Source organism: Fragaria vesca, linkage group LG1, assembly GCF_000184155.1.
Source record: "Fragaria vesca subsp. vesca linkage group LG1, FraVesHawaii_1.0, whole genome shotgun sequence".
NCBI lineage: Eukaryota > Viridiplantae > Streptophyta > Magnoliopsida > Rosales > Rosaceae > Fragaria > Fragaria vesca.
Genome location: NC_020491.1, coordinates 17729309 through 17757027, shown reverse-complemented (window position 1 = coordinate 17757027; position 27719 = coordinate 17729309). Strand labels below are relative to the sequence as shown.

Here is a 27719-nt window from a genome sequence, read left to right as displayed (position 1 = left end):
TTAAATGGAATTTCTCATTTCATTCAGCTGAGTTGGCATTGAAAAATATGTCCAATCAGCAAGTTGACTACACGATTGGACGACCACTTAACTGATGGACCAATAATGTGACACTGGATAGTTCGAGGAGTGATCGATTGAAATTGAAAGATATTAGAGTAAACTGTCGAGTGCATGAAAGTTAATAGAGTAACCAGTATTTTCTCTGAATTATATATTCTTATTTTATTTGTGAAAAAAATGTCTTTGAGAGTAAGGGATGTTACATTTTTTTTAATTTTTTTTAATTTTTTTTATTCTTTTGGTTTTATAGGTTTAAAATTATGCAATAAAAAAAAGGAAAAAATAAAAGAGGGAAAGCATTAAGAAAAGGAAAGACGAGAGCGAGAGGGGTTTGGTGAAAGAAGAGACGGTGAGGATGATGATGAGTGTGGTGACGCCGTGGCAGACCTCCCCGCTATTCTCCTTGTTACCCTTAAATCCCCGTAATACCCCTCTCAGCAGCCTACGCTCGACTCCCCACTCGGCTCGTTTATCCATGGCCGCTTCCACTCAGTCAACTCCAGCTGTTGAGGTGCGCCACTCTCTAATTCTCATACTAATTATTATCAAACAGAGTATGTATAGTTGGGTTGATGTTGTTTGTTTGTTTTGAATCAGAAGGGAGACGACGGTGACAACATGTTTCAGTTGATTCAGTCTCATCAGGAAAAGGCTTCTCGCCTTCCCCCGGTTCAGGAAATCCGAACTCTTGTCGATCGTAGTGTTCGCGGAGTGCTCTCTACCTTTTCACAGGTTTACTTTCTTTTGCACAGGTTTACTTTCCTTAATTATAATCCCAACTAACTAAATTGTTTGTGTTTCATGTGGTGCAGAAGTATGAGGGCTATCCATCAGGATCCATGGTCGACTTTGCATGCGATGCTGATGGATCTCCCATTTTAGCTCTGAGCAGTTTGGCACTTCATACCAAGGTCTCCGCTACATTCTCTTGTCTTTTATTTTATTCGAGTTGGATTGCATAATGATCACAGTACACAACACAATACTCGAGGGTGGATCATAAGAAAAACTATACACAGTAACTCTCATTTTCTATTGTCTGTGCCACATCCACGCTCCCAATAGACTCGCTCTCAAGCCACTCTTGCAGCTAAGCTATAAGCATCATATTAGGTTTCTATAGGGATGCATTGACGTATTGAAATGGATGCTCGTTTCCTTCAATGTGAAGGAAGACAACACCAACTTCTCTGTCTAAACTTCCATTTGGTTACTTTTAATTTTTCTAAACAAGCAAATAGCTTTCTAAGCATTCAAAACAGCCAAGATAAAACTTAATCTTATGCTTTATGTTTTGTCGGTCTGAGTTTTCTGACTTATCTCTGTGATATATATATTTTTAACGTTTATTGTTGGTTTATTTTTGATTTAATAGGATTTAACTCAAAACCCCAAGTGCTCGTTGCTCATTGCCAGAGATCCTGAGGACAGAACTGATTTGTTGGTCACTCTGCATGGTGATGCAATTCCTGTAAGTAAGACCAGTGTTATACATGTTTTCTTGTATTCGAAGTGCCCTATATGTATCTGTTAGATATCTAATTGAATTACCCAACTATTATTTAGGTTTCTGAGAAGGATCATGCAGCCATTCGAACTGCATATTTGGCAAGGCATCCCGATGCATTTTGGGTAACTTATGCATTCTTATTCTGAAGCATGGTTATATTGATGATATATTGCACCCACTTCTATAATTGGTGTTTAATCATCGAATACAATCTGAAGGTTGACTTTGGTGACTTCCAATTCATGCGTATTGAACCAAAAGTTGTACGATATGTCTCAGGGGTTGCAACAGCTTTATTAGGATCAGGAGGTTTGTATCAAACAGCTTTGTTTCCCTTTTTTTTCTTTTTTTTTTGTTCTTTTGGTCTCGGTATTCATATATCAACTTGAATATTTTTTAACCGTTTTATATTTAAAACTTAAAACTATTTTGCATTGCTTGTTCACTCTTTAGGAAGTTTTTCATACTTGCGAGTTAAGCTTTTCTAATAAAAGAAAGGGAACTTATTCTCTAGATAATTCTAGATGGTATTCAAACTTCCTTACCTGTTTTCTTAATTATTTCTTTACTTCCAGAGTTCAATAATGAGGAGTATAAAGCCGCAAAAGTTGATCCAATTGCTCAATTTTCAAAGCCTGTTGCAGTACAAACTTCTTACCCTCTATTATGTGTGCTTACTGGTTATCTTAATTTTGAATTGTTTTGCCTTTTCTAATCGAATCTACAAACTATTGTTTGCTAGTCTCATATGAATAAGGATCATGCTGAAGATACTAAAGCTATTGTGCAGCACTCAACTTCAATTCTGGTAATTTTTCGACCATGTTGTAAAACTCATGTGATTAACTTTAAAGAAATTGGTTACTTTTCTTTCTCCATTATTTCTTGATGTAGGGGATGTCAACTCTGCTCGAATTAGGTACATATATGCCAATACATTTGATGCCATTAGTCATAAAGAGCTGGTTTTGTTTTTTTGCTTTTCCTCCAGGTCGACTTTGCTTACATTCTGGACTTGGATTCAGTTGGTTTTAATGTCAAGGTACTTATTTAATTTTATGCTTTGAATATCTGTAGTAAATTAGTTCTTTTCCACGGTGATCATGGGGTTGTGTGCATGAAAAAAATTGAAGCTCAGTCTTATCTGAACTGAAACTAATGTTGTAGACTGTTAGACAATAAAAGAAGTCATTATTTTCAGGATTTTTTTTTTCTCTCATTAACTTATCAACTCAATGTTATGCAAATGGTTTTTACCCAAACCAAAATACTATTTGCCTCAGTTTGACTTGATACTGTTTTGATCACAATGCTATTCTTTTCTTAGGCTTCTTATCAGGGTAGTAATTTCAAGCTTCGAATACCTTTTCCTAGACGTGCAGTGGATCGAAAGTAAGAATCTTGTTAATGAATATTTCCATTCTGAATATCATGATTTATCTTTGATTTATGATCTACTTCAGTTTCAGTCTTTCTGATTTGTATATATACCGTCTTTGTTTGACCAATGTTGGGGGGATTATACTATATTGCATCTTCCTGGTCCCGCTATTGTCAACAAAATTTATATTATGATGCACATAGTGCAATATTGACATGGAATCCTTGCAGAATGTTCTGACACACACACGCACACACTCACAAGTACACTTTATGATCACATCTCGGCAAGTTGACCGTTCAGTTTTAATTTTTTGCATAAAACACAGAGATCCTTAGTGGATTGGTATGTAACTTTGTATATACACATCTGTATATACTTTTTTCAGTCTTGATTTGACTCCGCTGTAGTCAGGATGCCATTTCTCTTGGTCTATAATGACTGAACTTTTACATGACTATAGCTTTATTTTGAATTTTTACTCGTGCACGATGCTACAAATTTTCTTCAATTCATTTGGTGCAGTATACTCACTGCTAGACACAAGAATCAATTAACTTAGAAATCAGGATCAAAATAGTCAGAAACAAAAGCATAGAAAGGTTCGAAACTAGAAATAGGAATCACTCCAGGACTTCACACTGGAATAGGTTTCACTTTCACACCAACACTTCCATCTTCGGAAACTCAGAAAATTTGATAATTTACTTTCATCAAATAATGACTTGCCTTTTTTTCCATTCCGCTGGTTTATACTTGAACATATATCATATAAGTCTTTTTTTCCGACTTTGAACCTGAAACATGTCATAATACAAAGGAAAATTCAGGACTGCTAAATAGCTTCTTCTGGGAATCATACATTGATTCAAAAATTTTCCTTCAATTTGGGAGCTGCAGTTTAAACTTGTTGGAAACTCTAGGCTGAAAAAAATTATTCAGATCCATTTAAAACATAAAATAATACAAGATTATATATACAGAGGGAGAGAGGGAGAATGTGTTATAAGAATTAGGATTAATTCTCGTATATTCCTTGCATAGAGGCTTCAAATGCATCTCCAATACCAAAAGAATGGTTAAGGCATTGATTTACACTTGAGACTTTCTTAGTCTCTTAATTGCACCCAAAACCCCAAAGGAAACTTAACATCAACTCTTAGTATAGCATTTGATTTAGGGTAAATTCCTCCTATGGTACCTGATGTATACCCAATTGGACAATTAGGTACCCGATGTTTAAAAGAGGACACTTTGGTACCTCATGTTATGCTCAGTTAGACAGTTTGGTACTTCCGTTATCTTTTCCGTTAAATTTGAGGGTAAAATAGGCATTTAGATACTATTTATCCTTATAAACATAAAAAAAAATTATTTGTTTTGTGGTTTCATGTGTATTAGGTCCGAATATATATCCAAAAATTGAATTAATATTTATCTTTATCAGAATGAATTAATATTTTGTTCGAAACATGATTGAATTTTATATTTAAGAAATGTAGTTGGTGTAACCTAAACACTCACGACACTACTCCACTAAGGTATATCTAATTAATTCATTGAAAGTAGTGTAATAGGTGCTCATATCACAAATACATATTTCTTAACATAAAATTAAATTATGTCATATTTTATCAACCTAACCAAAAGCATTAATTCATGTTTGTGTGCTCCCAAAAGACCTAGAAAATAATAAAGACCCAAGACTAATGGTCATTTAACCCACAAAACAAATATTTTTTATGTCTATATTTATAAATAGGGCCTAAATGACAATTTTACCCACATATTTAATGGAACAGTTAACGGAAGTATCAAACTGTCTAACTGAGCATAACCTGAGGTTCCAAAGTATCCTCTTTTAAACATTGGGTACCTAATTGTCCAATTGGTCCTACGTTAGGTACCATTTGATTTATGAAGTTATTAGCTTGCAATGTTAGACTACCATTCACTTTAGAGCTTGAACCACAGGTAGAGCTTGCCCAATGGCATAGTCATGGGTTTCTGAAGAGGGAGGGAGGGAGGGAGTAACTTTTCTTCCTGGTGGACTACTTGTCCCCATAAATTTGTACTGTCATAAGGTTATATGAATCCTGTGGGAAGAAGACTCATCTCACATTCTAGGTTCCTGAAGCTGTAGCTAAGCACTACAAGGGTGGTGGCTTTGCTGCAGGGGAGTTTGGATTCCCTGAAATCTCTGAATCTCTAGGGTCATAGTGCTTAACAATAATAGAGAGTGCTACTTTTTGTTCTGGACGAAAGGTTAATGTTGTAGTTTTTCTATTTTATCCAACCTCCTTTGGGAGAAATAATGCAGATATTATTATGTCTATAAAATTGATTGGAACTATTGATTTGACTTATTTTTTTTATTTTTTTATTTTTTTTATTTTTTTATGTATCACAAATTTTTGAAGTCTATAATTTGGAATGGAACTACTAATTTGACAATTAATATATGGGTTTTGGCCTAAATATTGTTGTTCTTACAGTGCTTTATAAAGTTCCCGCTGCATAGTTTGATTTGGTTTAAGTGTTTTGTTTTTCCTTCCTATTTTAATCCTTGTAGGGATGTGAAGACTCTAATAGTGGAAATGCTTCATGCGGCAAATGCTCAAGTTAGTTGATCTCACAGCAACCAAAGAGGTGCGCTTATGTGATTCTTAATAATAGAATTTGGATGACTGTTGGTTTTGTGTTACCTACTATCCTCTACAGAGGATCCTCTCCTGAGCCATATTTTTGGCTGAGCTACCTAACCTTCTTACCAGATGAGGACACTTTTATTTCTCAATTCTAATGGTCTATCCTCTTTTTCCTTCACATCCACTTTGTTTCTTTTCTTTCTCTCCTGTTCTCCTTTTTCCCTTTGCCATTTTTCTTCTGTTCTTCATCGATTTCTCTCTCTTTTGTTCTTCTTTCCTTTATATTCTCCTCCTTATTAGATGAAATGCACAAAATCAATCAATCTTTCTCTCCATCCCGCACAGATTTCCTCTATCAAAATCAAAACTTGGCAATCTCATAAAAAAAAAATTGCCAGAAACCTTCAGTATTTCAGCCATCCAATTTACCGAACCAGTTTTCGGACAGAACCAATTGACCAAACTCGTCTCCTCTATTCAAAGCCCTCACCTCCAAGACTTCCTTCCTCTTTCAAGAAGCTCAAGAGGACCAATTTTGAAATAGCTCATTTTGTATCGCGCCTCCACAACTTTATTTTGCTGTTATTCATCTAATGTCTGCTTATCAATTTTTGTTGAGGGTTTAATCAAATTGGGTTGAGGTAGTTGTGGGTTATGGAAGAGATGAGGCCGGGTGGCGATAGACGATAAACAAATAAGACGACTGAGAGAGTTCTACACTAGAAAGGAAATGTGTCCTGTTGTACCAGAAAATTGAAGATAAGACAACAGACTTTTAATAATAAATAATTTAAAAAGGGATTGAAAACAGGGTGAATAGGAATATGAGCCATGGGATTTTACTTTTTACACGTGTCGTCATCTGCTAAGATCCTCTCCCATCCTCTACCTGCCCATCCCCACCAATAAAAAATCAGACCATACTACTTAACAGGTATCCTACATTTTGTTTTGTTTTGTTGTTTTTCCTTTTAGTAAGAAAATCTTGAGTTTGTCTTGCCAAAAGGCACTGTGCTATATATATATATATGTATATACACAGGCTGGATCAGAGGCGCACGTCCGCACCGGCCTTAAAGTGCGGACATCCCTCTTTTCGCCACCCTACGGCGCCGGCGAGATCGATCTCGCCGGAAAACTGGAATTCGGCGGATTCGCCGGGGAGGGAAAATGGTCGGGGACGCTGCTAGAGTCCGTTGGGGTGGAGGCGTGCCCTCGTCGGCGCCGGACGGTGGAGAACGGAGGGACGGCCACACTTTAAGCCGAGTGCGGACATCCGCTCTCGAACGGCTTCGTGTGTGTGTGTGTGTATATATATTCCAAGCCCTCATCTAAATGGTAGAAGGAAATACGAGCCATGTTATTTAAACTATTTCCAGAATTCAGTATAAGAGTCTTTTGGAGGGACAACCAGGAATTTTCCACAGCTTATTTTTTGATAATTTCTGAAACCATCTGCAATTTCAGCAGTTTAATGAATTTAATTTTTCTATATTAATGTTCACATTTAAATAATTACAAACAAATATCAATCTTTTACCTTATATCATATACATCTAGAGTTTCCAGGCACGTGTTGCAAGAGTATTGTTGATTTGTATTGTGTCCAAAGTTTTCAATATGTTCCCATGGTTATTGACATGTTCTAGTTCATAAAAATGGAATGACATAACATTTCCTGTCTGGTAAGAAAAAAAAAAAAAACACACACACATGCACACGGACACTTTTTTTTTTATCTTTTTCTTTTGACCGTACAAACTCACAAATCTCTATACTTTCTATTCGTTCTTGATTTTGAACCTTTACTATTAGTGGGAATCCTCAGTATATAAATCTGTATTCTTATATAGTAATTTCAACCTAGGGGTCCTACAATTTAGCATGTTACATTTTACATTATGTGTGTTTAGAAGAAATTATGGATGTTGCATCCTAAGATGGTGGTCATTATCCAGAGTCATCTTCTTTATGTGGTAATCTGATCCTTTATTTTCTTTTGGTAGGATATTTCTGCATTTCATGAGTGCCTTTCTCTAGATATGGAAAAATCTGGACTTGGAAAATGTGAATTGGGATGATGTGAAAAGATTGCTCGTTTCTGTTAAATGCTAAGAAAGAAAATCTCCAATTTAGTCAGACCTCACTGTATCAAACAAGGCTACCAAAATCATAAATTGTTATACATAGATGATCATTGTAAATCTTGTCCTTTCGTGTTCGTCTATGGTATGTTTAATAAAGAATACATTCTCATACAACTTAATGGAATTTGAAATATGAGAGAAGTTGATAATTGATATATAGGTTCATCTGTGCCTGTCATATACTTGTTTATCAGTTATTGTTAAATCATTTATTTATGGAAATCTTGATTTGACTGACTTCCGTGTAGGCAGATTTTAGGTCTGAATATTGATCCAAAGTATTCAATATGTAATGAAAAATCATAACAGAGGTTATGATTTCTCAGAGTACGATATCTTTTAATTTGCTTTTGCACAGTAAGTTGGTATCTGTAAACAAATTATGATTATGATGTGTATTGTTGCAAGTGAAGATGGAGAATTTGATTGGTTTGGAGTTGAGATTCTCAGCCTCCTTACACAAAGTGTGTCTATTGCCACCCCACAAATCACTTTATTTACCCCCACATTCTTTTCACAACTTGCTTATATATTTTTAATTGTAAATCTACTTTGTTCACCCATTTTTATATCTAAAATACCATATTTTCAATTTTACTTTGTTCACCCTGCATTCTCTTCTCATCTAATTCTATTTTATTCACCACACGTTCTCTTCACACCTTACTTATATATTTTTATTTGTAAGTCTATTTTGTTCACCCATTTTTTATGTCTAAAATACTATTTTTCAATTCTACTTTATTCACCCTACATTTTCTTCTCATCCTACATATAATTTCATATTTGTTTTTGTTTTGTTCACCATACATTTTCTTTTTCATTTTAAATTTATTTATTTTAGCCTACATTCGCTAAACAAACAACTATTATTTTGAAATAGCTCTGATGCCGATGAAAAAAAAAAACAAATCAAATATAAGTGAGCGACTAGACATGAAAATTTACATACAAAATCGACATGGGAAGTAATAAGTAAAGGGATAGACAAAGCATCAATAAAGAAACCAAGAGAAGAAATACAAAAAGTTTATCTCATCTTTAGGTTGAATGCTAGCATTTTCAAACTTCATAGAACGATCAAATATGATAAATTTATTGTTAGGGTTTATGAAGTACGTGTTCATCTAAAATAAAAAGATAAAAAAAAAAATTGTAATTTGTAACAACTTATTGTCTCTTACTGTAATTTTACATTAAGGTTTTTTGGGTTTTTCAATAAATTAACAACGTGTGGGGTGAGTAAACTGGTTTATGAGGTGAGAATAAACGCACCCCACACAAAACATGATGATTGAAGACACCCTGTTACGATCCTCATGGGTGTTTCAATACGAAGAGTGTGCATTATGTTGCTCGTTGCTTAACACACGAACCCATGGCTTCTAGCTCTTCGGTTGTATTGTCTTTCTGGAATACTATTTGGAAGGCAAATGTCACAGATAAGGCTAAAATTCATGTATGGGAAGTGTGTTCTTGTATATTGCCTACTATTGATAATATTCGTAAGAAGAGAAATATAATGGAGTGCAAGGCCGGACTTGAGATTTCAAGGCCTGAGGCGAGTTCCACAAATGGTGCTCTCTAATGGTCAATAAAAAAAGGTCAATCGGCCATAAGAGAGCTAATTCGAGAATGGAATTGTCAAGTAACAAACCCGAATTGGAACCCCACCAAAAATGGAAACAAAGAAAATCGAATAAGAATGAAGAAGACGAAGAAGTGTGAGAATAAGAAGAAATTTAGATCTTGAGAGAGAGTCTGTTACGTTTAAGGTTTATAAAAATTCGTTTTCTCAGATTTTGGAGGATTGGAACTTTGGGTTATAAAAATTCTAGGTTTCTCAAATTCTGGGTTTCTCAGCTTATAAAAATTTTGGGTTTCTGAGTCATCATTGCTCATCATAATCGCCATCATCAAACTTTTCTCTCTCCCTTCTCTTCTCTTCTAAACCCAACCATTTCCATCCCCCTCAGTTTTTCATTTCAAAAAATCAAAACCCAAACAGTTGTAGCTTTAAGCTTGAGCTTCCATGGAGGGTCGTCCCTCATGCTCAGGCAACTACCAGCTTTTGATGCCCCCAGATATTTCGGGCCTCTTCGGCCTCACAGCAGATCCGGGCCTGATGGGGTGAGGGGTGTAGTCTTTGTGTGGACGGAGATGAGTCTATAACACACATTAGTAGAGACTGAGTTTATGAGGGCGGCCATTACCTCTATTCCAGCTTTGAGCTACTACACGTAGCATCAGGATGAGTTCAATCCAGGATTAGTTCTGACTTAATTTTGATTTTTTTTTTTTCTATTTTCGTCTATGTGCATAAAAATTGTAACACCCCGGACCAAATTTTACCTATTTTTGGGTATTCTACGAGTTACTAAGGAATTTCACCGTACTCGGTAATTTGGTAATTTAACACTCGAGTTTATTTTTGAGTTTTTCTCAAATTGTTAAATTCTTCTTTTAAGGCCCCGGTGTAATAGTATGTGTCAACACGGGTTCACCAGTGTCTTCGTATTATTTGTCGGAGTTTCGAGTTATATTCTCCGATTTATTAAAGATTTGATAAAAGAAATTACTTTTATGAAATTAGAGTATAACTTCTAGGCGATCTAGGGTTTCAATCTCAACTCAACTGTTGGTTTGAGTTTAAAATGAAAAGAGGAGATTGACTCGGTCAAAAGCCACACTCGGGCGTTGACCCGAGCTCTCTCTTCCTTCCCCTCCGCCTGCCATCGCCATCTCCGGCGTGGCATCGCTGATCCCGTTCGCCGCATGCCACGAAACCACCACCAAATCACTCCTCCCTTCATTCTCTACAAAACCCAGTCCTCATTTCGCACAGGCTTCCACCCATGAGAGAGATTGAAGTCGAAAATGCTCGACTGTTTTCCGGTGAAACCTTGAGTTTCCGGCCACGAGCCGACGGGTGGACGGTAAGGTTAGCTTCTTCCCTTCCTTCTTCACATTTTGGTGTCTTTCTTTGTCCAAATCGTGCCCTAATCGAAAGTCCCTCTTTTCTGTGTTTTCTGGGTTTTTACGGTGGGTCTCCGGCGACAGTGTTTCATGATTTCCGGCGGTTTTTTCAGCGTTTTAGTAGGTTCTGTGAGCTTGGTGTGAAGTTGAAATGGTCCATGGAGGAGTTACATATGGATCTGGACCGAGGCAGGGGCCGGGTGCGCTTAGCTGGAGAGGATCAGAGGTGAATGGTGCCGTTTCAGTGAAGAATGAGGCAGCAGTTGGGGATGCTGGAGGTCCTGCATGTTGAGTCCGGACCAGGAGAGTTCTTGGGTTGGTACTTGTGATCGATGGAAGGTAATCTCGATCTCCTTTGATGTTATATGGCTGCTGTGTTGATTTCAGATTGATTGGGTGTATTTTTGGTGTTGCAAGTCGATAACTTGGTGATTTGGAGTTTACGGGGAGGCTATGACGAAATTTCTGGCAAGTCGCCGGAATCCGGCGAGTATTTCTTGCAAGTCGCCTGAATAGGGATTCAGGCGAGGCAGCAATTCTGGCAGAATCCGTGAAGGTAGCTTGTCGACTCCTTTTCGTTTAAGTGGTAGTTTACGGTTTAGGAAAACCTGCCATATTTAGAAAGTTTCTATTTTAGGAAAATTTCCCTTTTTAAGAAACTTCTCATTTATGGAAACCCTTTTGGGTGCCCTTAGTAAATTTTGGAAGTAAATTGGTTGTTGTGTTAAAGGCATGAAAATTGATTATGACTTTGATTCCAGGTTGAGGTTTTATTTAGGGGCAACGCTCGAGGAGTATTCCGGGCATTTTGTTAGGAAGTTTAAGCCTAATACTATGAGTGGACTTTGTTTTAATTTAAAAAGCATGCGATGCATTATTTTGTTGATAAGTTATTCTTCTGTTGGGATTTATTACTTTTTCGGATATTTGGCAATTTTCATCGTTTTTGAGACTTACTGAAAATGAGATTTTCGGTGAATATGTATGTGGATATTATGAGGATCGTATGTATATAAATAAATGTTAGCTAGCTATATGTGCTTTTTCGTCATAATGAGATAAAATTCCATTATGGTGTGATGTGAGCGTTAGACGCAATCGTCGTAGCCCTATATAAATTTAGTAATTTATATAGGGAATATGCACGTATATATACACTTGTGTTTTTCCGTCATAATGAGGTAAAATTCCATTATGGTGTGACGTGAGCATTAGACGCAAGCGTAGTAGCTTTGTATGAATTTATATTTTTCTTATTCCTTCATAGAATTCGTACAAAGAGTATGACGAGTGTAAATACATACATGTATATATATATTAGTTTAGCCTGAGAGGCTTTATTTTATTTAGTTTGGAGACTAGCCGGAGCTAGTCATGTAATTGTCAATTGATGAGTTGAGAGCGTTTGAGCTGTCGCATGCAGCATATTTTCTATGAAAATTTAAATTGGAAAAGCATAAATATTTTTCATTAAATTCATTTTTTTTTTTTTGTCCACTCACTCTAACGTTTTCAAATTTTTCCCTTGGGCCTTTCGTTTTAAAAATGCCCAGTATGTAGGTAAGCATAGTTGAGATCGAGCCTATATGGAGAAGAGGCATAGTCAATAGTATAGCTTCTGCTCGTTTCTATATTTCTAGTTCCTTTGCTCTCTATTAGAGTTGTTCTGAATTGTGATTGTTGGTTGTAAGATTATTCTTATTAAAGTTAGTAAATAAATTGGGAGATGTTGTGATTTGGGGAGCACGAAGGCTCTAGGAGTAGAGTGTTATAGATGGATTCTTTCGAAGTATTTACATGTATTTCTAGGAAGGGTTGTCTATTTTCAAGGAAGGTTATGTCGAAGTTTCGGTAAATTTTCATTGGAGGTGGTCCTCGCAGGATTTATTTCTGGTTTCAAGATGAAATTCGGGGTGGGTCTTGACATAATTGGTTTCATGAGACTTAATATAAGAGAGGTGTAATCTTCAACTGATTTGCTCTTCTCCCAAATGTCTTGCATAGCATAAAAAATGAAAGGTACAATATCTTTTGCAGTCCTCGTATACTTGTTTCAAGTTGCATTTCTCTCGCTAACTCACTGCAGCAGTGCAGCGTGTCAGTGTTTACCGTCCAACAGATGTCAGTCTCGTCGCCCAAACATGCCAGGAAACTGATCTTATCGCCTAAAAATACATTTCACAATAGTTCATGTACCATTTTAGGTTTTTACCCCAAAAGAGTTTGAATTAAAATAAAAGTTAGAATTGTAAATATATTATAGCCACATAGTAACAACATAACAAATTGTCTTTATTTGTAAGATTAGGTCTTTATATATAGGCACACTATTAATGGATCTAATTGTAAAAGGGAAGTGAAATTTGCACTCCCATTTTTATAACATGTGTTTTGTTTAAATATCATCTTTTGCACTTTCCTATTTTAGTAACTTAAATATTGTCTTTAGTAACATGTGTTTTGTTTTTATATGAAAACTTTATCTAAAAAAAGAGAGTGTGAATTGTAAGAGTATGAGTGCAAATTTTATGCCTCTCTCCCCTTGTAAAATAATCTTTGGGTAATAACTTATATGTAATTTGCTAAAAACACTTTGAAAATATAAAGGTTTTGCAGGGATAAATTAATAGCAAACTACAATCAAGTATCACTTCACAATTAGAATCATTCAAGAAGTTTCTAAACATACAAGGACCAAATTTTACAAATAAGTACAAGTTGTTATATTCTTATCATGTGGCAATTGTCACATCCCGACCCTTAAATTTTTACCTTATTTACTAGCTTAGTTATAATAAGAATTTTACCGTTTCCGTCAATAAGTTATGGTTTAATTGGTCCTTACAGGGGTTTTGAGGGACGATTATTTCGGAGAATTAATCGTAGAAGAAAAATTTGACGACGGTAAAAATGGTAAATTTTAGCTAGTAAAAGGTCATTTTTATTAGGGTATTATTTTTAGGAGTGTTTTATTTTAGAGTAAATGTGGGTATTTAGGTTTTGGACCGGTTGGGTGAGGCCCAAACCCATTTCTCCTCTCTCTCTCTTCTCCTCTCCCTCCCGACTTCTCTCCCGATTCTTCTCCCTTCGCCGACGTTCTCTACCACGGCCTGCTCCGTCCGGCCACCATCCGTCGCCGCACCGGTCCCGTTCGGTCGGCCATCAACCCAGCCACCTCCTTGGACCGGTGACAGCCTCCCTAGCGCCGCCGTGAGAGAGAAATGACGCCTTGAACCTCCGGCTGTCCAAAGCTCTCCTTCGACGGAACTTCTTCCTCCGGTCACCAATCCGGGCAAGCCTTATATGGTTATGAAGGTCTCCAACCCAGTTGCCTTGCCCTAGAAGGACTCGGTCCAGTTTGTTTCAGGTAAGGAGAACCGGTGAGTGGAAGCTCTAGGGCTTTTTGTGTTGTTTTGCTCGATTGCCCTAGTTAGGCTTGGAATTAATGTTTGTGCTAGTTAGGAAAGTTGTAGAGGGGGTTGAGAGGAAGATGTTAAAATTTGATGAGCATTGGAGGTTGCCGAAATCGGCCTCTACAACTTTAGAGGGTTGTAGAACCTTTCTTATCAAGGAAGGGTGTCGTCTAAGAACCTCAATGCTATGGCAGCTTCAACCTTCCACAGATTAATGGCTTAAATCCTTCGGCCGGAATCTACATTAAATAAAAAATATATTTATTTTTTGCCAATCTTCCATCTCTGTGCTGGTGTGTTCATTGAAATTTGGGCCATTTTGGGGTTATGAAGGGCGAAGTTGAGCAATGATGAGTGTGTGGGAGGCTCACGTTTAATTTTTGCCAATTTTGTTTAATTATTGGATTTTTAGTTGGGAAATTAATTATATGTTTGGATCAGGACGTGAGGAGGCTCGAGTGGAAGAGGCCTCAGATCGACATCAGGCTTAGGCCTAAAGTTGTAAGTGGACTTTTGTTTTAAAATATATGCATGCGGTGATTCTACATTAAATGATTGATTTTATTGAATATCAATTTGTGGAATTGTTTATTTTCGCGATGTCATTTTCAGAAGTAAATGTTCTCATTTTTAATGGCTATCGTGTTATTTGGAAAGTTACCGAAAATGACATTTTCGGTAGAGTCGTGTGCGTATTGTTTTTTATGATAATTGGCAATTTTCATTATTGTTGGAGAATAACTGAAATTGAGAATTTCGGTGAGTGTATATATATATATATATCCATATATGGATGATTATGAGAATAATATGTATATGAAGAAATGCTAGCTAGCTATACGTGCTTTTCCACCATACTGAGGTAAAAATTCTATTATGGTGCGACGAGAGCGTTAAACGCAATCGTCGTAGCCTTATATAAATATAATAATTTATATAGGGAATATGCGCGTATATATTTATACACCGTCTTTTCTACCATAATGAGGTAAAATGCCATTATGGTGCGACGTAAGCATTAGACGCAAGCGTCGTAGCCTTGTGTGAATTTTATATTTGTCTTTGTTGTTTTAAGAAAATTCATACAAGGGATATGACGAGTGTAATACATACATATTTTATTTTAGCCTGAGATGCTGTATTTTATTGAGCTTTGGAGACTGGCCGGAGCTAGTCATGAAATTGCCAGTTTTTGTGTTGAGCGTTTTTGAGCTGTCGCATGCAGCATATTTTCTATGGAAATGTAAATTGGGAAAGCATAAATATTTTCATTAAATTTATGTTTTTGTCCACTCACTCTAACGGTTTCAAATGTTTTCCCCTGGGCCATTCGTTTTAAAATGCCCAGTTGCAGGATTGCATAGTTGAGGTCGGGCGTACATAGGGATGAGACATAGTCATCATATAGCTTCCGCTTGTTAATTTATCATGTTTCCTTTCTTCCTAGAAGTGTTGCTCTGAACCTATAAATGGTTGGATATGAGATTTGTGTAGATATTTAAATAATTGGGAGATGTTGTGATTTAGGGGAGCATGAAGGCTCTAGGAGTTTAAGGTTGGATTTGGTTTATCAGAAGTGTATGCAGGTATTATTATGAAGGGTTGTCTATTTTTAAGGGAGGTTATGTCGATTTTTCGGTAAACTTTCCTTGGAGGTGGTCCCCGCAGGATTTACTTCGGGTTTCAAGATGAAATTCGGGGTGGGTCTTGACAGCAATAACACATTTACAATTTTGTCCTTAATTAAAACATAATTCACTGCTACTGTCTCTAATTGAAAATCTACTACTACTGCCGCCGACAGGAAATTTGCTGCTACAGCGCTGACTAGAAATTTACTGCTATGGTCGCCGACCAGAAATTTACTACTACTGCCACTGATCAGAACCTACTAGTACTATAGCTGAACGAAAACTTACTGCTACTACCAACTAAATAGCATCTGCTACTACCAAATTCACCAAAACAAAAAAACTTCTGCTACTACCAAATGTACAGTAGTAGGATTCTTACTTATCCAATAATCAAGATTTGCAAGGGGAAATCACAAAGCGCAACACTTTACCAGGCATAATCCCCTCTCTAAGCTCATCCCAAATTTCAAGATCTAATATCTAGGGTTTTGAAATTGAATCAGACTTGGTGAGGTTTAGGGTTGGTAGAAGCATGATGGAGGATCTCGATGAGAGGGACATCGAAGGCTAGGGTTTAGCTGGAGCCGGTGGCGGCATTGACGGTGACGTCCTTGAACCTGCAAAGCAAGGGGATTGTGGCGGCTTGAATCGGAGTGCAAAAGTCGAAGCCAGCGACGGTTAAGGCTTAGAGATCCGGCTCAGAGAGTGGAGGCTTGAGGTATGCTAACCGCGTGTTTCTTAAATTTGATTTGGATGAGAGAGAGAGAGAGAGAGAGAGAGAGAGAGAGAGAGAGAGAGAGAGAGAGAGAGAGAGAGAGAGTAGAGAGAGAGAGAGAGAGAGAAGAAGCTTGATGGCAGTTTTGTAATTTTTTATGTAAAATGGACATTTTCGTCATTTGAATCTGAAATTTCAATGACATTTTGGTCATTTGTATCTGTAAAATGGGACATTTTGGTCAGGGGTTAAACTCAATGCACATTTATTACAAGGGATTGTCTCACCCGGGCTTAAATTCTAAGATAGTCCAACACTACTCAAGCCAAAGTTATTCTAGAATAAGCCTAATCCATGTTTGGTGGTAGCAGGACTAGAAATAACACCACCAAATTAACCTCCAAAACCAGGAAAGCTATAAACACATATTCAACTAACAATTGCGGAGGGGTAAGATTCAGCCAACAATTTGTGATTGGCTCTTTAGCATTTTAAGCCATCCAATTCACAGATTGTCTCTTTAGCATTTTGTTCAAGTAAACAACGATTTCCTAGAGCTGTTGTCGTCTTGATTTGGATCCTGAGAGGAGTCAATGTCCAGCGATTTCGAAAGAGACCCATCTTTTGATGCTTCATCAAGAGCCTCGTTGAGATTGTTATCTTGCAATTGACGAAGAACATAAGATTTTCTCTTGATATAATCCCAATTGGTTGAAGGCGACGATGTGGCAGCGAAAGGAGGCGTTGCTGCTGCGATGACGGACGGAAGGTGGCAACGGTGTTGCGGTGACAGGTTGAAGGCAATGACAAGAATTCTGGTGTATGTTCAATGCGAAAAGGGAGGCTTACACAAACCCATCATGTAACGCCCCGTACCCAAATTTACCTATTTACTGGGTATTCTACGAGTTACTGAGGAATTTAACCGTACTTGTAATTTAATAAGTTAACGCTTAGAATGTCAAGTTGTAACGCCCCAATAAGCACCTCTCCAAATTGGGTACGTTACAGTGCCACAAACCTTTAGAAACACAAGCTAAGAAGCTTAACTCATGTCCTAAAGAGATGCAAGGCAACTTTTTACTAAAAACGAAACTTTAGAAATAGTAAAAATTGGTGGAAAGCGTAGAGTTTAAAATGAGGTGAAAACGTTGAACACTTCACCGTTGTTTGCTAGATGATGTTATAACTATAGCAACTCCAAAAGTGTTTTCCAAACAAAACAAATGAAGTGATACCAAACAGAACCAGCAAGCTACCACAATAAGAAGTTGTAAGTTGGTTTCAAACATTTAGAAATGGAATTAAGAAGCCAAGGAAATATTCAGATCCACATTTACAAGTTGTAAGTTGGTTTCAAACATTTAGAAATGGAATTAAGAAGCCAAGGAAATATTCAGATCCACATTTACAAGTTAACAAATGTCACAATTAAACAATAACAAATATATAAAAGTAAACACAAGTCAAGCCAAATATACCAAGGCAAGTAATTATGAACGTAGCACCCAGCTCGGTCCCGAAGTCCTCCTCTCGTGCACAGTACCTGCAAGACCAACTATAGTAGGGGTGAGCTTTCGTCCTCGCTGCTCAAGCATCAACCCTAATTAGGTTTGAAATCCAAATAGTAATAATAATAGGCGCCAGTTGAGTAAAAAGTAAATAAATCGAAATAATATTTTTCAATGTAAAACCAACTGAAAATTCAAGAGTACCCGGGTAAAAATCGAAACCTGATGACCGGTCTACCTTTAGCCAACTACCTCTTTACTGAAGATCTTTGTCTTCAACAACTGGTGAAGAGTAGCGAGAGTGTCCATTTACGCCATACCGCCTAGGAGCAATGCCACACCTCAAAGGATGTTAGACATTCTCGAGTCCGTACAGCCCCTCCGGAGGTTTAGGGGATCGAAACCCAAGGAAGTCGTTATGCCCCGCTCACTCTCAAGTCATCTCATAAACTCATGTTTTAAATCATAATCCATTTTTCAAATAGTAAAGCAGTGTATAAAACACTAACCAGGGTGAAGCCTCCCTACCTCGAATCATTTAGCAATAGCAAGATAGCAACGTACATAATGCTCCAATACTAGTCTTTCATCATTGATAACAACCTGGTCCTCCATTGATAGCAGCCCATAACACTTGTCCAAATTCCTAAAATAACATACATCGCAGATTGTCACTTCATGTATCATTTTCTGTGTAAACCTTTCCAATGTCTAAACACGTAAGTCACTCATAAGAACCAGTACCGAGTACATGTCAAGAACTAGGATTAAAATGAGGTTTCCCACGAATTTACAGCTCTTAGAATTGGGGATTCACTAAACAAGATTGGAACCAAGTGAACTAGAACAAATATAAGAATGAAGGAGCTGTTCAGATTTGCAAAATCATTAAAAACTCAGTTCTTGACCAATGAGTATGAACTTTCCAGATTTCAAGGTAACATATCAAGGTACAACATATCAAAATTTCATCCAAAACGGAGTTCAGGAAGTACGGGTATAAATAGGCTGGACTGCTAGCTTTTCATAAAATTTCAGTAGCATATATTCTTTTAAAACTGTCCACCAAAGATTCATTTCATGTCCAAATGACATGAAATCAGTCTTGAAACAAGCTTTTGGATGTCTATTGTCAAATGGATCATGTAAAAATCAAGAACAAGCAATAACAGGCAACATCTTGACAGATTAGTCTACAAGGGTCAGATTTAAAAATGAGGAACTTCAACAAAGAATTGGAAAGGAAGTAAGGTTCTATACAACACCCAACAAGAGGAAATAATAATACGTGTAATTGGAGTGCAGAGGCAGATGGGTATGATGTAGGATAATACTAATCAGACATGACATGACCAGCAGAAAGAAGAAAAGGAATTCAATCGGTATAGTTTAACTTACCGATTGTCACTCTTCGGATTGTAGGCTCATAGGTAGAGGAAGACTCCAAGAAAGGAACTCGAATGATAACCCAAGACGTGGAAAAACTGAACTTAAAGGAGAAAAGAGACATAGAACTCGAATCAGAATCAGAAGTGGAACTACATGTCAAAAGAGGATTTTCCCTGAACAATATGCGATATTACCTCTGTTGAGGACAATCTAACCGTTGGATCGTCGTCAAATTTTAGCACAAGATAGCAGACACGAATCCGAGAAACTTTCATGAAGACATCATACTTTGATAAAGAACCTAACATGCAGCTTCTGGCCGTCGAAGATGAGTGACGGAAATAGATTCAAAGTTGGAGTCACCCATGTAGCTTCCTCAATTCTTTTTTTTCAATTTGATAGGATTCTGATGAGATGTAGTGTGTTCCTTATCATATACCAGAACAAGGTCGGTCCGGGTGAAGGCGGTGGTGAAGTCGGTGACTTGCCATTTTGTTGAACTGAACTTAATGTCTACGCTGATCTATAACACAGGCATGGCTGAAATTTACTAAATCTCCCTTGCTCTTGTTAATCCCAACTTTTGTCGTACAAACTTCATCTTACGAACTGGTTGCTGTATATAACTTCCAGGTGTCCTCGGGAACAAGGTAATTTTCTATTTACGTCACTAAAAAGTCAGGGGTCTCACAAAAGTTCTTCTTTTAAGGCCCCGATGTCGTAGTACGTGTCGACACGAGTTCTCTGGTGTATTCGGTTTATTTTCGGAGCTTTGAGGTATTCTCTGCGATTTATTAAAGCTTGGCAAAAAGAAATTAATGTTCTGAAATTAGAAAATTATGGATTAATCTGGGCTGTCGGATCATTAGGGTTTTGATCTTGGCCGTTGGACTAAGTTTAAAAGGTAAAGAGGGGGTTGACTCAGTCAAAGAAAAGAAGCCCACACTCAGTTTGACCCGACCTCAGACTTCTCTCTCTCCCTCTCTGGCTGTCTCCTCCATCTCCGGCATGGCGTCGTCTATCCCGGCTGTTGCATGCCGTGAAACCACCACCAAATTACTCATATCTTCATCCTCTACAAAACCCAGTTCATAGATAAACCATGCGACCCGATTTGGTGGAGATTGAATTCAAAGGAGCTCAACTGTGTTCTTTGATTCCTGGCGAGTTTTTACGGCGACGACGGTAACGAACAGTAGGTTTCTTCTCCTCTGTCCTTCTTCTTCCTTTCTATGCCTTTCACCCTTCAAATCGAGTTCTAATTCGAAAAGTCCTCTTTTGTGTTTGAGTTGTTGTCGATGTTTTTCCGGCAAGTTTGTTCTTGGAGCTCCGGCGAGACTATCGAGCTCCGATGAGTCTATAGACGGTTAAATGGGTTCAAATGCGTCCTGGGAAGGGTTGGAGGAGGCTACAGTGATTTTCAACCAAGGCAAAGGTTTTCCTGGCGAAAAGAGATTTCCTGTTTTTCTGTTGATTCTCTGTTTTTGTCAAGGCAGAGGCTTGGTACAGTTGGCTTGAGAGGACCTGAGGTGGTGTTGAGCTGATTCAGTGAAGGTGGCGACTAAGGCAGCAGTTGGGGATGTTTGGAGGTTCTTCATGTTGAGTTTTGGCAAGGAGGAGCTACTGGTTGTCGAAGTAGAGCAGATGGAAGGTAAGCTAGGTGTTTTCAGCTACTGTGTTGGGTTGTAATGAGGTTTGGGTGTTGGTTAGGTGATTTGGGGTTGTTGCTTGGTGCTATTCGAAGATGGTTAATGACTGTTTTTATTGTTTTGATTGATGCATGTCGAGAATGTGAATAGTTAGAGGTAGCGTTCAAGGAGTATTTCGAGCATTGGACAGCTTAGGCTTAACTTGTGGACTTTTGTTTTAAATAATATACATGCAAATGGTTTGTTGTTGAACAATTTCTTTTGGTTGGAACATATGACGTCATTTTAATTTGACGATTTTATTTATTGTTGGGAATAACTGAAAGTGAGAGTTTCAGTGAATATATAATCATATATGGATAATTATGAGGATAGTATATATATAAATGTTAACTAGCCATACGTGCTTTTCCACCATAATAAGGTAAAATTCTATTATGGTGTGACGTGAGCGTGAGACGCAAGCGTCGTAGCCCTATATAAATATAAGAATTTATATAGGGGATATGCACGTATATATACACCGTCTTTTCCGTATAATGAGGTAAAATTCTATTATGGCGTGACGTGAACGTTAGACGCAAGCGTCATAGCCTTGTATGAATTTCTATTTTTCTTATATTTTCTCATAAGACTTCATACAAGAAATATGACGAGTGTAAATACATACATACATATATATAATATATAGATTTTCTCATGTGCGGATGTCCGCATTTATTCTTACGGTGCGGATTTCCACTTTACACTCACTTTTCAATCGAATTTTCATATCTCCACCGTCTAGTATTTAGATACTAATGTATAGATCATCTCTGTAAAATTTTAGCCAATTTGGTTATCATTAAGACACTCAAACTCGATTAAACTAATGGATGAACATAATTCTGTCGAACTTGGACCGTTCATATTTATAACTGAAAAACGCAGTTTTGAGTGCTTTAATGATAACCAAATTGGCTGAAATTTTGCAAAGATGATCTATACATTAGTATCTAAATACTAGATGGTGGAGATGTGAAAATTTAGATTGAAAAATAGAGTGTAAAGTGGAAATCCGCACCGTAAGAATAAATGCGGACGTCCGGAGCTGAGAAGCTCTGTGTATATATATATATATATATAGTTTAGCCTGAGAGGCTCTTTATTACAAAGTATGGGAGACTAGCAAGGCTAGTCTTGCTAGTCATGTTTTTGTTAATTTTTTTTTTTAGTTAAAAGTTTTTGAGCTTATTGCATGCAGTGTAGCCTTTCTAAATATATAAATTTGGGAAAGCATAAAGACTTGTTTCTTTTAAACTTTATTTTTGTCCACTCACTCTAACGTTTTCAAATGCTTCTCCCCTGGGCCATTCGGTTTTAAATGCCCAATTTGCAGGATAACTTAGTTGAGATAGGGCGTACATGGAGATGAGTCATAGTCCATTGTATAGCTTCCGCCTATTTGTATATTTTTGTTTTATTCCTTCAATATGAGAGTTGGTCTGAACCTATGAATGTTAGTTGTGGGTTTATATTGAGTTTAGTAAATAAATTGAGAGGTGTTGTGATTTGTGGGGAGCACGAAGGCTCTAGGAGTTTATAAGGTTGGAGTTGGAATTTTTAGAAGTGTTTGCAGGTGTTTTGTTTAGGAAGGGTTGTCCATTTTTAAAGGAGATTATGCCGAATTTTTCTGTAAATTTTCCTTAGAGGTGGACCCCATAGGATTTACCTCGGGTTTCAGGGTGAAATTCGGGATGGGTCTTGACACATCAGTTTTGGTGTCTCTAAGTTAGAAGGTGTTGGAGGGATATATGGACTCTATAGTCCATTAAATTTAGTCCTCGGTTGTTTCCAAACATAGGATATGTGGGCTTAGACTATGTAAGATAGTCCAATCCTCACTAGTCCCATGTAACAAATATGCAATCATAGTTTTGGGCTTAGGGTCTTGTTCTAATTTGTATAAAAAATATTAAAAATGGTTTTTTATGTTTTTAAATTTAGTCATGTAGTATTATGTAATTTTCTCATAAATTAATTAGCTTCAAACAAACAAAGTAGGGGAACGTGCTTCACGCGCTAGGGTTGGAAAGAATAGCCGCAGTAGTTGCTCGTCCTCGTCCGGCTGCATCGCGACCTTTTGGTGTTGGTCGTAGGCCTCGCCAGCTTACGTGGAGTGCGACCGAACAGGCTATTGTTTCAGGGGGACGATCTGGCTATCAGAGCTTGGGTGGGTTGTTGTTTCAGTGGTTTGGATCTAGGCTCAAAACGTCGGGTGTACAAGAAGGGGATGCTCGGCAGACGAGGGAGGTTCGTTGTGTGGTGGCGTTCAAGAATTTCGGTCTTGCAGATGGGACTGAGGAGGACGATAATGGGTGCCGAGCTTCTGGATTTGATTCTCACCAAAGAGATCTCAAATGGCGAAAGGCAATGGCAACTCCTGTGCAACATCGCTTTTGGGCTGGATCCACCATCTGGGCCTTTTCTCACACAACCTAGTGGTTGGGTCGTCCTGGTCCTGAAGGTTGTTGGGCCTGGGGCTCCACCTTGGGTCTTTTAAGGTCCTTTTTTGTGAGTAATAAGTCTTCATGACTATGTGTGCACACCCAAAGTGTCTTGTCTGCCTTAGGTAGACGGCGAGTTTTTTATTTTGTCAAATGGTTGTTGTCTCTTAGTGGTAGAGTGAAGTTAAGTGTCGTCAAATTTATTTTCCAACTGTAACATAGTGAGAGAGTTGTGCATTTGACAATTATGCTTCGTAATAGTTGAGTTATCTAACAGGACCCATCCCGAATTTCATCCTGAAACCCGAGGTAATTCCTGTGGGGTCCACCTCCAAGGAAAATTTACCAAAAATTCGGCATAATCTACCTTGAAAATGGACAACCCTTTCCTGAAAAATCCAACTTAACACTTCTATAAACAAACGTCCATCCTCAACACCTGGAGCCTTCCTGCTCCCAAAGTTCAACACATCTCCCAATATAACAATTACTCAACTAAACTAATCCCACAACCAACAATAACCAACAATAATTCACTAACTGGTTATCAAAGCATATCTAAAGTTAAACGAAAAAAACAATGACTAAAGGATAAGCGGAAGCAACCTCTAACTGTGCCTCGACTCCGTGTACGCTCGACCTCAAATAACTTAGCCTGCAAACTGGGCATTTAAAACCAAAGGCCCCAGGGGAAAGAAATTTAAAAACGTTAGAGTGAGTGGACGAAAAATAATCAAGTAGCTGATCGCAACGTAACTAACTAAACTTAATTACTTTCTCATTTTCTAATAATCAAGAAATCTGTTGCATGCAAGTGTTGATAAAACTTTCATAAAGAAAATCCCAAGGAAATGGACTAGCCCCGCTAGTCAAAATTTTGACAAAGATAAATAATAACCTTCATTGAAGAAAATACCAAAATAATGGATTAGCCCCGCTAGACAAAATAACAATAAGGATTCGAAAAGACCGTTGTAAAAAGGGATATCAAAAAGATGGACTAGCCCCGCTAGTCATGTCAACAACAATAAACAATAAACAGATATAGCCATACAAGTGAGCCTCCCAGACTCGGTTCCCTCCCAGGCAAAAGTACTCCCATACTCCCTACACCTTCACGTTATGATAACAGAGAGGGTGTAGGGCTTGCGTGATATCGTCGACTACATCACATCACCCGAAGGCGGAAAGGGCTTGAGTAACTCCACTTAAAACGTGGAAGTTACATCGCCTAGAAAGGCGGAACAACATGCCAGCATGAATAATAACAATCCAACAAGTATGACATAAATAAAGAAACATAAATCCATGTGAGTTTCCCTGAAACTCATAATTAAAGCATAAGTACGATTCCCAACCGTACTCAAAGAATTCAAAGAGCAAAGAAATTAATTAAATTCAACGACGTGTCCCACACGTTAAAATGCTCAATGAAATAAATAACTTCAATAATTATCATCTTTAAAAAACCAGACAAAATGCAAATCAGTATGAAATCTCAAATCCAGAAATCATAAAGAAAAATCCAAACTCAAATCTCTATTTATCAATCCGAGCTCAAATCCATAAATTATAACCAACATTTAATCCATGCATCAATCTCAACAATTTTCAAGATCATTTCATATGCCGAAGTTATATTATATGCTCGGAAAATAAAATACCAAATTATAAAATCTTGCATGCATATTAATTAAAAACCAAAATGTCCACTCACAGATTTTGGCCTAAGCCTGACAAATTCCGAATCACCACTCAAGTGGGGTCTCCTCGAATCCTGGTACAACAACCATGCTTATGACCAAACTTCAATTCCGGAAAATAAACACGTGAATAAAAACATCTAACTCTCTTCCGTTTAACCCACTACTCTTATTAGGGTTAAACTCATCGAATTCACATCAAACTCCACCACAACCTTAAATCATCAATTCTAACATTCTAGGCTAAATACCAAGGAAATTCGACGGCCAGGTTTTCATTCTAACAACCGGCAAAATCTTTAATCTTTGAAAAATCTCTAACCTTATTAAAACTCTTCCAAAAATTCCAAACTTTACTTCATTAAACTTCTCTCATAAAAAAAAACTCAAAAACATGAAAAACTACCCCTAAGGGGCAGCGCCACCGCCTGCTCCGCTGGCAGCGGCGGCCGGCGACCAAACTCCGGCGACGTCTAATGCCTCCCAATTTTAACAGAATAATTCTCTCATCAAGCACAACAACTTTCATAACTAGCACTTAGTCCAATTCTAAGGCTAACTAGGGTAATCGAATAAAAACATCCAAAAATCCCCCAATTCAAACCCTAGCCCGAAAATCCTCCTATACACTTTGAATTAGATCATTACCTTCTAGGGAAATGTTACACACGGAGAGCACTTCCAAATGGAACTGAAATCACCGGAGATGGTGGCCGGAGGAGCGAGTGTCGACGTCGGAACTCCACCACGCAGCCGGAGCTTCCAGGGGAGCTCTCTCCCTCACGGTGGTGCTAGGACAGCTCTCACCGGTCCAGGAAGAAGGCTGGGTCAACGGCCGACCGTTTGGGACCGGTGCGCCGGTCTATGGTGGCCGGACGGCGCGGTTGGAGCCGAGGAATCCGGCGGGTCGGGGAGAGAGAGAAGGAAGAGAGAAAGAGGGAGAGTGTAACTGTGTGGGTGTTGGGCTTCTCCCACACCCGGTCCAGCTTAATACCCAACCAAAAATAAAACCCATAAATTTTACCCCATTTTTACCAACTCAAAATTTACCCTTTTATTTGATAACTTTTTCATGCTAACTCCGATTTTAACGCATAGCATGTCTACGAACTCGTATTAACGTCCTCTACAACTTTCATGAAGAAATTTTTTCCAAATTCCAAATAGAAGAAAAAGTCAACTTTTAGAGTCTTAAATTGTAAACGGTTACTTAAAACGGTAAAAGGTCAAAGTAACCCAAAAGTAAATAACCGCAAATTGACTTAAGAACCAGGATATGACATATTTTTCTGGTATGTCACTATTATATCAAAGCAAATAGAGTAGCTAACCATTAAAACACTTTTTGTTAATTGGTGTCTGGTTGAGTATATGTTTATGGTTCCTGATATTATTTCAGGTCGTTATAATCAAGGGTTTAGGCTGAACGTCAGCTGTACCTGTTTTTTATTTAAAAAATAAAAAATAAAATGGTTTTGCAGGGATAATAAAGGAATTTTGGCTCTAACCTCTATAAATTGCGCATATGGAACCCTAGTAGTAGTTATCCTGAGTGCTCGATTGGAGGCAGCAGCTCTGCGGGAGGTCTCTGATGTCGTGATTGATTTGTTTGTGTTTGTAGTAGTAGTAGTGATTGCCTCTTTTGAGTAGCCTTATGAATTGATTTTGATATTCGTGGGCTTAGTTAGGAGGCACACATTAATCTCAATTCAATCTTCAGTGTTGGATTGAGTGAGGCGTTTTGAGGGGACTCTGCTCTTTCTCGTCAGTTGTCCTCCAACTCTCCAAGCACCCTCATACAATCAATCTGTTTTCTGCCCACGAATAACCAATCTGTGAAACGATACCGTTTGGTTCAGACATGGGCGCACAGCGATTCGAAGCCATCTAAGGGATGACCAACTCTACTATTCCTTGTGTTCATCCTTTTGTTGTTTTACAACTCCGCTTCGGACATTTCCCTTCTCCTTTGATTTGATTTGATTTGTTTTTTTCTTTTGTTTGTTTTGGGCCTCCAGAAAAACCGAAGGGTTGATCTTGATATGGCGCCGTTCGGTCCTGAGATTTAGAGAGGCTCAGAGGTAAGAGGTTTAGCCTCCCGAATCGGTTTGAGGGTTAGGGATGAATTCAGCTCTCCATTCCTTTCCTATAGGATTTTCGGACATTTTTATTTCTTCAGTTATTTTCTGTTCAAAACATTGTTACGTGCATTTCAGTCTCAGTTGTTCCTGTGTTTATCTTGTGTTTATCTTGGTGGTGATGATCATGCTGTTGTGCAAAGATTGATGGAAGTTTCCTGATTTATCAAAATGTTTCTACGTATAAGTAGCCTAATTTGGTCGATTCATTACTTAGAAACTTGTCTAAAGCGATTAGCAAAAACTTGTCATCGGTTTTTTACCAATGGTTTTTTTTTCCTTATTTTCTTAATGGTCACTTAGGCAAGGTGACTCAGTCTCACCTTATCTGTTCTTGTTGTGCTCCAATTGTTTGT

At 37.8% G+C, this 27719-nt stretch overlaps 1 protein-coding gene and 1 non-coding gene across 3 annotated transcripts; one reads left to right on the top strand and one right to left on the bottom strand.

The window, feature by feature from the left end:
* Positions 1–381: 381 nt before the first annotated feature.
* LOC101314217 lies at positions 382–8646 on the top strand. The gene is made up of 12 exons (XM_004288368.1): positions 382–574; positions 661–795; positions 876–974; positions 1439–1534; positions 1630–1695; positions 1792–1882; positions 2149–2216; positions 2316–2381; positions 2565–2615; positions 2901–2965; positions 5527–5603; positions 7609–8646. The coding sequence occupies exons 1-11, from the start codon at positions 419–421 to the stop codon at positions 5582–5584; spliced, it is 951 nt and encodes a 316-aa protein (XP_004288416.1). The 5' UTR covers positions 382–418; the 3' UTR covers positions 5585–5603; positions 7609–8646.
* A 9574-nt stretch (positions 8647–18220) lies between these two features.
* On the bottom strand, positions 18221–19873 carry LOC101313843. Of its 2 annotated transcripts, none has more exons than XR_183761.1 (3): positions 19582–19873; positions 19397–19482; positions 18221–18644 (listed from the first exon to the last, which is right to left on the bottom strand). It is a non-coding gene; the product is annotated as an uncharacterized LOC101313843 (transcript). The 2 variants fall into 2 exon arrangements; XR_183760.1 differs by having other exon boundaries at positions 19397–19487; positions 19582–19716.
* Positions 19874–27719: the final 7846 nt, after the last annotated feature.